General features: G+C 37.4%; 1 protein-coding gene, 1 long non-coding RNA gene and 1 other non-coding gene across 7 annotated transcripts in view; 1 reads left to right on the top strand and 2 right to left on the bottom strand.

The window, feature by feature from the left end:
* The window catches only part of LOC125255793, an 8,654-nt gene extending 2,384 nt beyond the window's left edge, over positions 1-6,270 (top strand). The window contains exons 2-3 of one of the 2 annotated variants that reach the window (XR_007181997.1): positions 5,676-5,765; positions 6,147-6,270. This is a non-coding gene — a long non-coding RNA (uncharacterized LOC125255793). Of the gene's footprint in view, positions 1-5,675; positions 5,766-5,808; positions 5,920-6,146 lie in introns of those variants that run through there. The other variant, XR_007181998.1, reaches the window with a different exon arrangement.
* The window catches only part of LOC125255791 (serine/threonine-protein kinase pim-3-like), a 12,732-nt gene extending 4,641 nt beyond the window's left edge, over positions 1-8,091 (bottom strand). Inside the window, exons 1-5 of one of the 4 annotated variants that reach the window (XM_048171286.1) lie at positions 7,066-8,090; positions 6,571-6,717; positions 5,800-5,982; positions 5,640-5,666; positions 5,182-5,511 (exon numbers count right to left, since the gene is read on the bottom strand). In XM_048171286.1, the coding sequence (XP_048027243.1) occupies positions 5,182-5,511; positions 5,640-5,666; positions 5,800-5,982; positions 6,571-6,717; positions 7,066-7,093 (715 nt within the window). In that variant the 5' untranslated portion in view covers positions 7,094-8,090. Of the gene's footprint in view, positions 1-5,181; positions 5,512-5,639; positions 5,667-5,799; positions 5,983-6,570; positions 6,718-7,065 lie in introns of all 4 variants that reach the window. The other 3 variants (XM_048171285.1, XM_048171287.1, XM_048171288.1) reach the window with 3 other exon arrangements.
* A 1,319-nt stretch (positions 8,092-9,410) lies between these two features.
* trnag-ccc lies at positions 9,411-9,481 on the bottom strand. Its single transcript has one exon. It is a non-coding gene; the product is annotated as a tRNA-Gly (tRNA).
* Between the last annotated feature and the right edge of the window lie 2,976 nt (positions 9,482-12,457).

Here is a 12,457-nt window from a genome sequence, read left to right as displayed (position 1 = left end):
AATGAAAAACATCAGCTCAGCACATGATACATTTCTGTAATACTGAAGATGTTAACTATCCATTTGAGGAGGAAACGATGGTATATTATAATGAAAGGATGTGCGACATACACTTTTCTGCAAACTGAGCAAAACCATTTGTTTGGTAACGTTTGGGTGATTGGGACAGCACGTCTTTCCATTGATTTAGGGTAGTTTAAGCATATTTACTGTATTGCACAGTTCATACTTTGATATAATTTTATATGCAATATTTCCTTTTCTGTTCATCATCATTAAGAGTCCATGTTTATGTTTGTTCAACTTTATTTATTTGAAATCCATCAAAAGAAGGTTTGAAGTCCAAAAGTCAAACCTTTCATTACTGCAACAGTAAAATTATTACTGCAATCAGTAAAAAAAAAAAAAAAAAAAAAGAGTTTAACTATAATGTTTCTATTTTCAGAATATAGAGAATATAGAGCATATAGAGCATAAACAATGGTTCTCTATTGCAAGGCTAATAATTTTCTTAATTAGCAAAGCATTTAAGCACTGTCCCAATCACCCAAAATTACACATTTTGTGTTTGGGTGGATGGGACAAAATAAAAACAACCTAATTCTGAAAATAGAAACATGATATTAACAATTGTTTTTACTGATTTTGTAGCAGTAGTGCGTCATATTCATGTTTCTATCAAACGTTTGTAGTAGCTATGACAATTTTAAGACCTTATTATTAAAACTACCAAAAGCGTATGTCATTTTCCTCAGTTCATGCATTTCGCGGTCAACTTCCCGTTTGATGCATGTCCCACCCACTTACATGATGTTAGACCAATGAGGGCATCCCATTTGAATTATGCGGTCTCACAGCTAGGCCTCAGCAAAAAAAGTTTTTATTTGAAAAGAAAATAAATTCTATATAGTTACTGTCCCATCTGATCTTGTGTCCCAATCACCCTTCATTCACCCTACATTTGATGTGGTTTCTACCTCCGTAATATTTCAGTCCTGAATTGGCACATGACAGCGTAGAGTTAAACTGTTAATAACTTAAATATTGTTTGAGAAAGACAGGAGACAACTGAATTGCAATTAAATTGAGTGTTTTTGTGAAATGAAAATTAATAATAGGCCTATGCATATTTGGATCAGATGGACAATGTAATGTTTCCTACTGAGAGCCCGAAAAAACAAAAGGTTGTTTGAATTTAGTATTTTTCATGTCATGACATTGTTCAGAGCGTGATAAACAAATGGGGATTTTTTTTTTTTTTTTTGAAATATATTTTATTCATATGTTATGCTACAGTATGTCCTCTGTAGTGGACACCAGAACTCGGTTGTTTAAAAAAATAAAAAGACATGAAATGACATGTATAGGCAAAAACAATATACATGCCATTTACAAATCAATTTTTAGGGTTCAGGATTTTTTTTTTTTTAACCAAACTTTTATAAAGTTGATTGTTACGTCCAAGGACGTATGTTTTTGTTTTGTTTTGTGTTTTTTTTCCCTTTCTCCCTGTTTTCCCTCTCTCTCTACTTCCATAAGCAGGAAGTAACGGCTGCCACCTGACTCCAGTGACTGGTGATCTGATGTGATTGGAGGAGGAGAGGAAGCTGTGGGGATTTAAGCAGCACCATTGCACAAAGAGAGCAGTGTGTGTGTGTGTGTTTGTGTGTGTGGAGGCTGCATTGTGAGGCTTCTTTTCCCAACCCAGAAAGCCTTATAAGTTGTTTTTGACTTATACCTTGTTGATTTTTTTTTTTTTTTCTTCTTCTTTAGTGTCATTGTGTTGACACTTTTTGTTGTACTTTGTGCTACCAGAAAACCCTTATGTTTTGTAAGTTATCTCCTTTTGTATATACGTTTGTTATTGTTTTTCTTTACCTAAGTTTATTTTGTTAATCATTTGGGGAAGGGTTAGTAGAGAGGTGGGTGCCATTTTCTTTATATCTTGTTTTCTCTTGTTTAAGTTAGGGAGTTAGTGTATTATTGTATTTTGGTTTTCTTTTCTTTTGTAGATTAGTTAGTTTCTTCCTAAATAGTTAGAGGGTTTATGTTTGTTATTTTGGCCTTAATCCTCCCACATCTGTACAATAAATGAACTTGTTTATTTTGATATTGAGTTGCCTTTGGTCTTTGTTAAAGCCCTGGTGTTGGGAATTGCACCTTGCTGCCTCCACACATCACACCATATTTATTCCGTTACCTGTTCCTTAGACTAGATGGGAACGTAACAATGATTCTCAACTAATCAAAGATATAACGGAATTGACTGATATACCGTTTTACTTGATGCAATGTGTGGGTAAAATGGCCTTAAATGTGATACATTGTATCTATATACTGTATCTAATTTGCATATGAATGTGTTCTTGGGGCAACATGTCATGAAAAAAGAAGTGTAATAATGGGAGCAATAATTGGCAACACTTTCATAATAATGTCTAATATTTCATAGGAATATTGCTATATAATTTCCCTATTCACTTGTTGTGTCTCCCAAAATGCCTGATGTTGGATAAACATGATTGTACAAAATCAATGCCCTGTTTTGTTACAGAAGGTCATATTTCTATTAGAAACTCCGTAACATTTTACGGAGATGTTGATTTATGACAATTTGAGGTTTAGTTATTATGATCACAACATTATTTAAGAGTGCTAAATTTGATCACTAAATTAATGTCAGTCATTGTTAAAGACCAAGGAGTTCTTGTTGCCATGGTGAAACCTCCAAACATTTGATATCATGTAGAGTTTTATTTACATTTTTATTTAGTTTTATTTTGGGAAGCACAAAAATAGGTCTTTGCCTTTTCACTTCAAAGGTTCCTCCTAGGCCGAGACTGTTTAAAAAAAAACATTTCTTTAATTCAAAAATGATATATACATATGTACAGATCGGTCATATACGAGGCGCTATATATAAATAAAGATGAGGTGTCTTGACTTTTTAAAAAACAAAGCAAAAATTCATTTTAAAACAAAGCAAATGTGGCTGTGATGATGCTTGATGATTTGGTTCCAGTCTCGCAGTCTCTCGTGTTCTCGCTCAGACGTGGACGGGCTCCGAGTTCCCTGTCAGGTTGGGGTTGGACTTCAGGCTTCGGGTCAAGTCTTCCACCAAGGACAGCAAGTATGTTATTTCCTGTCCAATACAAAGATCATATGAACAAGTCAACTCATGAACAATTTTATATTTTCTGTTTGCATCACTGATTCTGTTATTTTCCTGTTTATTACCACAAAGCCGCTTTGAAACAATCTGTATTGTATAAAGCGCTACATAAATGAGCTTGACTTGACTATAACAAGAACATTACAATGAACACCTCACTGCAAATGATCCAGAATTGAAGACACATGATAATAATCCTACTCTGTCTGTTACACTTCCTCACACCTGAAATCACAGACAGACTGAATCTCCTGAACTTCCCCAATCTAGATCACTTGTAATCCATTCATGCTGAAACATCTGCTCTAACGTCGGCCGTTTAGTGGGATCCCGGGCTAGGCACTGGCTAATCAGATCTGCACATTCTGTACAAATTTTAATAAGGAGAGAGCTGGTTAGTCGTGACCATGTGACTTGGCATCTATGAAAATAGCATCTAAAATGTTCCTTATTTTTACTTTAAAAGTGAAGTATGTCGTTTCTTACAAAATAAAGCATATTTTCAAAAGGCCCCTTCCCAAACTCTCGCTATACGTTGGGCTATAGTTATAAAAAAATCTTACATACTTCACCTTTAACTGTTTCTGTACAGAGCCTTTGCTTCATGCGTGTTTATCAGTGTTATCAATATTAATCACTCACCTTCGGATAATGTGGAGTTATGAAATGTAATTTTGGCCTGTGTGATTTCTATTCTACTGCGAAAAGGAAGACATCCGTTCACCATCTTATACAACAAGACTCCTAGGGCCCAGACATTTGTTGGGACGGCGTGGAAGCGAGGTTCGGTCAGGACTTCAGGTGGGCAGTAAAGCGGTGCTCCTGTAAGCAAGACATTTGCACATTTTAAAGCAACAAATAATTAGTAAGTCACTACATTCAGGTTTCCACACTCCCAAAATACTCACCGATGTATATTTTGCTCTCGTAGCCATCACTACTAAATAGCTGACCGCAGCCAAAGTCTATCAGCTTGAGACGAAACGTGTCTTTGTTCCACAGAAAATTCTCAGCATGGATGTCATGGTGAAAAACACCACGCTCGAGGCAGTGTAGTAGCGCCATCATAGCCTGTAGCACGATGAGCTGTGCGGCTGGTTCACACAGTCGAGGGTTACGGGCGATGAAGTCATGCAGGCTCTCGCAGGGTTCCGGGTACTCCATAACGAGAGTGAACGTTTGAGGATGTTCAAACCACTCGTATAGATGTATGACGTAGGGGCATATGGGTTCTCGCCTCATCATCAGCAAGCAGCGCCACTTCGGTAACGAGAGGTTTGGGGTGCCCAGGCTAGAGAAAAGTAGTAGACAGAAGGTTAGCTGGGTAAAAATCTGAAGAAAGCATGTCATTTTTAAATGTACTTTTCTTTGATCTTTTTAGATACGTTCAAAAGAGGCTTTTCAGCTCAAAGTTATTTGGTGCCTCTAGGCTTATTTGTCAATCACATTCACACCTGATGCTTCCTACGGGTGTGTCAACTACAGTAATCTGCACTTAAACAACTAAATACATATTCAGGCTTTGGCCAACTTACAATATGAAGATAACGATCGTTGTCAATCTTGAGCATCTGCTTGATGGCAACCTGCAAAAAACAAACAACAACAACAACAAAAATCAAAACAGTAACAGTATTCAAGCACTTGATCTTGCACTAAGTATTAAACCATCGGTGTAAATTGTTTTAAATATGTTTTGATGCATGCAAGAGCAAAATTAAGATTTACCTTTTTGCCATCAAATTTGCGCGTTCCCTCGTACACCCTGCCAAATCCTCCGGATCCAAGCATCGCTCCCACGTTATACAGAGACTCAAAGGACTCTGAAAAACAAACAGTAAAATCTAAGAAATATATGAGATTGCTAGAGCCATTGTTTCATTTAAAAAATATCAGTGCTGGTTGTGTCGAGAAAATCATATTAAAATGGGGAAAATAAAACTGACAAAATAACGTTGGAGAAATAACCACTGCCGACTTACCATTAATTGGCTTGACGCCGGAGTGATCTGGAGCAGGTGACGGCGGCTCGGGATCAGACTCTGGCTCCAGATCTGGAGCAGGTGACTGTGGCTCGGGATCAGGCTCGGGATCAGACTCTGGCTCCAGATCTGGAGCAGGTGACTGTGGCTCGGGATCAGGCTCTGGCTCCAGATCTGGAGCAGGTGACTGTGGCTCGGGATCAGGCTCTGGCTCCAGATCTGGTGGAGGGACAAAAGGCTCCACAACATCCACATCACTACAGGGGCAACAGCACCGGAAAGGACTCTTCATCGCCTTCCACAGCCTGTTGAGGAAAGAACGAATTCTTTTCCTCTTCCTGCGTTCTGTAGGTTTTTCTGAAAGGAAGAAAAACAATTGTTTTATTTAAAAAATATCAGTGTTGGTTGTGTCGAAAAAATCATATTAAAATGGGGAAAATAAAACTGACAAAATAACGTTGGAGAAATAACCACTGCCGACTTACCATTAATTGGCTTGACGCCGGAGTGATCTGGAGCAGGTGACGGTGGCTCGGGATCAGACTCTGGCTCCAGATCTGGAGCAGGTGACGGCGGCTCGGGATCAGACTCTGGCTCCAGATCTGGAGCAGGTGACGGCGGCTCGGATCGGCTCTGGCTCCAGATCTGGAGCAGGTGACGGTGGCTCGGGATCAGGCTCTGGCTCCAGATCTGGTGGAGGGACAAAAGGCTCCACAACATCCACATCACTACAGGGGCAACAGCACCGGAAAGGACTCTTCATCGCCTTCCACGGCCTGTTGAGGAAAGAACGAATTCTTTTCCTCTTCCTGCGTTCTGTAGGTTTTTCTGAAAGGAAGAAAAACAATTGTTTTATTTAAAAAATATCAGTGCTGGTTGTGTCGAAAAAATCATATTAAAATGGGGAAAATAAAACTGACAAAATAACGTTGGAGAAATAACCACTGCCGACTTACCATTAATTGGCTTGACGCCGGAGTGATCTGGAGCAGGTGACGGTGGCTCGGGATCAGGCTCTGGCTCCAGATCTGGAGCAGGTGACGGTGGCTCGGGATCAGACTCTGGCTCCAGATCTGGAGCAGGTGACGGTGGCTCGGGATCAGACTCTGGCTCCAGATCTGGAGCAGGTGACGGTGGCTCGGGATCAGACTCTGGCTCCAGATCTTCCACGGCCTTCCACGGCCTGTTGAGGAAAGAACGAATTTCGTTTCCTCTTCCTGCGTTCTGTAGGTTTTTCTGAAATGAAGAAAACAATTGAAAACACAACTATTAGAAACATCTCTGACATCAAATTAAGCAACGATAGAATGCCGTCTGAGAAGAGGATTTCTGTGTGCGTGTTTCGGGTGTGTGTCAGACAGCGCAATTACCATTGATCTGTCCACTTTACACCGCCCGGCCTTATTTCAATCTCACCTGTTGAGCTCTCGCTCACAGGAGAAGCCTCCATGGCACCCTGGGCAGTTAGGCCACGTAACGTCTCCTTTGGCTCGACAGGAACTTGACCTGGCAGCGGAGGGCACAGCCATCCATCGAAGCTGTCGGCGGACCTGACAGCCTGACCTGCGGACATAGAAACAGCCGACTCAGAAGACAGAGGTGTTAAATATCCAGGAAGCTCCTGGCTCTGTGTCTGGGTCGGGTCTGGCAGCGGATCCTGATCATCAGAACTGGGTCTCCAAACATCACATAGTTAGTTATGTTGTGTCAATAATCAATGTCAGTGGGTCAATTACAAATTGTTACTTTAGTTACTCAAATTGAAGCGTTTATTTCATATGCAAGGAATCAAATTCATCTGATCACTTGGGGGATCAAATGGGTTACCTGGCACAATTTTTTTCACATTAATGTAGGCAATCATTGTACATCATACCATACCATAAACAAGTGAAAAACTAAAGCACTCGCCTCCTCTTTCACCCATCATGTGAGCCATCTTCCTGCAATCTGCAATAAAAACTATACAAAATACAATACAAAATGCAATACAATAAAATACAACTCTCCTCAGAAATACTCCTCCACAGAAAATAAAAAAATAAAACAAAACAAAAATTAATTAAAAAAAAAAAAGAAATAAAAACAAACTCCTTCTAAACTAAGAGAAGAACAATGAAATAAAAGTATCCTCAAAAATAATAGGAACTCTTTCAAAAATATAACTTTATATAAAAAGGATATATCCTGCGATGTCTTCTAGAATAAAAGTCTCCTCTCAGAAATCCTCCAACAGCTTCCAAGTCACAAGATTCGCACAGAAAATACTCTGCAAAAGTCTGTAAATTCGCCTCGTCTCTCAACCAACAGACAGTGATCGGTTCGAGTGTATATATTCAGTCAGAATTCATAACACGCGTCGCTATAGCAACTCATCGCATGCATGCACGTGCACATGAGAAGAGCGCGTGAGCGCACGTCGAATCGGAACACATTTATTGACTGTTTCAAACTTCATTTGGACGTTTTCTTTAATAAATATAATTTTTATTCTTTCTGAACAGTTATTGTTGTTGTTATTATTATTATTAAAATCCTTGGAAATATTCGTGTCCAAAATCTGCATTAGCCTATTCATAATTGAGCAAAAGCGTCCACTTCGCAATTAAGGCACTTACAGTCTAATGGATCATGTAGGCATTGCTTCTGTCCAAAATGCGTGTAAAAAGGCACAAGGGAGGATAAATCGGACATCTTATAAACTCTAGAGATTGATTAAATTGGCTCTTTTCCGCATATATAACCATCAAGCCAATCAGCTTTCAGTATCACTAATGCGTCATCGAAATAAAGCCCATTTATGATTTTACTAATGAAGGAGTGGAGGATGACGTTCATCATGTATTTTACAATCATATCTTTTATGGAGGACGAAACCTGCAAAAACAATAAATATATAAATACCAGAATAAATAAATCCACAAAATTGTACATAAATAAAATACATGTGTAAATAAATACACAATAATTTCACATATTCCTGCATAAATAAATACACAATGAATTAAATGTGCGAGGAAGATAAATAATTTAATAAATAAAACGAATGTTGGGGAAATAACAAAAAAAATGTTCAAGGAAACAATCGCTAAACTGAAAGTTGACTTTTTTTTTTCTTTTAACCGTTTATTCATTTTTTTTTTTTTTTTTTTATGCATTTACTAGGGTGAATTAAAAGGGTGATTGGGACAGTTTTTGAATTTGTCTTAAATGAAAAACATCAGCTCAGCACATGATACATTTCTGTAATACTGAAGATGTTAACTATCCATGTGAGATTTGTCGATGATGGCTGTTATGCGTTCACGGAAGTACAGTGTCTGAATATGAAATATAATCTTATTAATTATGGTTTTACATTTACTGCGTGGTATTTGACGGGAATAGCGGATAGTACCAGAACCGATTCATCACAGTAACGCGAATCTTTTTGAATTGAATCACTTCACTAAAATAGATTCATTCAGAATAGTTCAGAAATATGATGTAACGAGTCATTGAATCAAAAGTGATTCATTGAATCGTTCACTCAACTGATTCGTTACAAAACACCAATCCGATCGAACTCGTTTTAACTTTTATTAAAATTTCAGCACCATAAGCGATTTACTTAAATAATTGTTAAATCACATAATTTACCTAATTGTATGGTCATCACTCATCAGTCATTCATTACACTTTTCCACTCATTTTCTTGACATCGACGAACTGAAGTAACATGCCCCTGCTCAATCAGCTGGTTGATGAACCGTTGCTGAATGTGAAACCGCATACTAACATACTACTCTTACTATTTCTGCAATAGAAAGATATATAATCGTAGTACGAGTTAGTATAGCTACTAGTATTCAGCGGATGTGACGCTCCGAATCGCGTAAAGATTCGAATTACCGAATCGTTAAAAAACGGGGGTACATTCGTTCATTAGGTCCAACCATATACATAATAAATACTATATAATAAAATAATAAATATTTAAAATAAATAAATAAATAAAATGTATTTTATATCTCTATGGGTCCAACCAATAAAATGCTCGCTCACAGCCCGCGCTCCAAGCAGTCACGCGCTTCGCTAAACGGAAATACATAGATGATTTGTTTTCATAGGCCGCCTGACAAATTCTGAAGTTTCCACGGGAATTTATCGAGAGCCTCTTTTGTATTAATGGATGAGTTGAACGATATCTAGTGAATTATAATTTATCAACACCAGATAAGTAATATTTATGATTAAATTCGAGGATTAATAAGTTGTGCGCCGCCCGGGAATCGAACCCGGGTCGCAAGAATGGGAATCTTGCATGATACCACTACACCAGCGGCGCGTGCTATTGAAGGGTCAACATGATGCCCAAGAAGCTGCCTTTCCAGTGAGTCTAAATTTCTATTCAATCAGGAATGTGGTATAGTGAATTGCTCCAAACATGAAATACAACACAGTGAACAAGACAACATGCAATATGAATTTAACCCTTTCATGCATGAATTATGATAGGCTACTTCAGGATTTTTTTCAAAAGTTTTTTTATTACTCTTTAGGCATGAAAAAAAATCACCTTCATTTTTTTCAAACATACATTCTTCAAGGAGTTGGTGACATGTCCACTAGGGTGGACAACGTGCATTTGATGAAACGGATGAAATATGTGTTTGAGAAAACAATTATTAAAAAGAAATATTGTAAACACTATAAATCATGTTTTTGTTTGCTCTTTAACATTGTGTTCATGTATTTTGAACATATTCCAGAACTGTTAACAGTCTCTGTTATTTTTTTTTTTTTGCACTTGCAAAAGTTGACCAGTGGGTGGCAGTGTATTGCATGAGACATTAGGGTCCACTGCCACTGTAGTGACTAAAAAAATGAGGACATCAAGCAACAACTAATGAGCAATATAATTTTTTTAAATATCCAAGTATTGATTTTGTGATTTGAGGAAATTGATTAATCATGTGTCCACTCAATTGGACATCATGCATTGCTAGCTATATTTTGACTACAATTTATGGTATTGCTGTGTGTTTTTTTCAAGGATCATCACTCTCATGATAGAACTAATATCCACAAAATATTGCTATAATAAAAATTAAATTGATTTTCAGCCAAAACATTACTGCAGATGGCGTATTTAAAAAAAAACAAAAAAACACAGCAATACTATAAATTGTAGTCTAAATATAGCTAGCGATGCATCATGTCCAATTGAGTGGACACATGATTAATCACAATTTCCTCAAATCACAAAATAAATACTTGGATATTTTAACAATTATATTGCTCCTTAGTGGTTGCTTGATGTCCTCATATTTTTTACCTGCAAGGGTCTCCTAGAATAGAAGGAATGGACAGACATTCCTCCCCTGCAAGGCACATCCGCTCTTCTGTCTCCCATCTTGTTTTAGAGATTTTTTTTGCACTTGCAAAAGTTGACCAGTGGGTGGCAGTGTATTGCATGACACATTAGCGTCCAATGTAATGACTGATGTGCAACTGTGATATTCAGACTCATTTATATACATGGGTTTCAAAGACGTCACTTCCGCTATGCCCGCCGCCATATTTGGGACCAGTCACAGCTGCGCGTCCTGTTTAAGTCTATGGTGACAGCAGCTACAAATACCAGAGGAAGGCCAACAAAACGCTCTCAGAAGGTTCACAACAAGTTTACAATATATCTGGGATATGTGGTGCTGTTAGCCGTTTCAACAGTCGTCAGAACTACAAATTTATTTGATTTATTTGAAAATATTGTGAATTCTAGTTGCTGTGTTTCGGCGTGTTGTTACAGGATGAACAAATTCACGACACCAGCTGACTACATTACTTAGTTCAAGTATGCGTGCATGATTTTGTGCAAATATAAGTTGTAATTTTATGTATATCTTGTATAAATATATATGAATTACCATATATAGGATGTGTCCCGTTGAGTTAATTAACCTTCTAGCAAAGCGCTTCAGTTTACGGGTGTTCATTCAGTGCGCGCAGCTCAAATAATACTGTTATCAAAATGAGATGATTTGAGAAAAAAAAATCTGTTATTGTTCATGATCCTTATTATTAATCAAACTATGTGTTGATGAAAATAATACTAGAACAATATAAGAGCTAGTTATTAAAAATAATGCATTCATTTTCTAAAAGAAATATTAAAGTTTTAATATTACTGTGTAGTAACGTTAAACATTTTAATGACTTAATCATTGCTGTTTGAGCTGCGCACGCTGAAGCTGAAGATAATAAAAAACCCATAAACTGAAAGTTAATTAACTCATCGGAACACATCCTATATAAAATAATCCAGATATTAATACAAAATAAAAATATTACAACTAGCATTTGCACAAAATCACGCACAGATGAACTTGAAGTAATGTCATTGAAACCCCGAAACACAGCAAATAAGCCCAAATAATTCACAACGTTATTTTACAAATATATACGATTATAATATCATGTATAAGAAGAAGACAGTCCCAATCATATTAATGTTTTGTCTTACTTTTTGAGCGCTCGCGCTGAAGCTATAGATGATCATCAGCTCTGTGGGTTATTTACCTCAACGAAACACATCCTTTATGAGAATAATCAGATATTTATACTTAATAAAATTAATAAGTTTTATCTGTACAAAATGACGCGAATGCACAAGTGAAGTTTGAACAAGTTATGTAATCAATGTAATCAAACTCAGTCGACGCGCTCTTACCACAACAACACGCTGAAACAACAACACAGAGAATTCACAACATTTTATTACAATAGTGTTCTCGTTATAATGTTATGTAAATGACAGTCCCAGCAGTTATTAATGTTGTGCATTGCTGTTTGGCTGCCAGTGGTGTGGTCCCTTCTAAATGAAGCCAATAATTCTGCCGATCTAACTACTTTGGGATCAAATAAATTTGTAGTTCTGACGACTGTTGAAACGGCTAACAGCACCACATATCCAAGATATATTATAAACTTGTTGTGAACCTTCTGAGAGTGTTTCGTTGGCCTTCCTCTGGTAATTGTAGCTGCTGTCACCATAGACTTTAACAGGGCGCGCAGCTGTGACCGGTCCCAAATATGGCGGCGATAGAATACAGTGACGTCACATGAAACCCATGTATAGGAGAAAACAACTATTGAATAGCTGTCCACTGTAGTGACCACTATCAGGAGAGGGTTAAGTACGACTACAACATCCGATACAGTAAAACATACTACTACTTTGAAACATAATACTAATACTGTACCACACATGCAGGGTGGAATAAAGGGATGAACATGAAATATAATAAATATACATATAATA

This window comes from Megalobrama amblycephala, linkage group LG20, assembly GCF_018812025.1.
Source record: "Megalobrama amblycephala isolate DHTTF-2021 linkage group LG20, ASM1881202v1, whole genome shotgun sequence".
In the NCBI taxonomy this organism is placed as follows: Eukaryota; Metazoa; Chordata; class Actinopteri; order Cypriniformes; family Xenocyprididae; genus Megalobrama; species Megalobrama amblycephala.
Note: the sequence above shows the minus strand (reverse complement) of the source record. Positions and strands in the feature narration are given on the sequence as shown.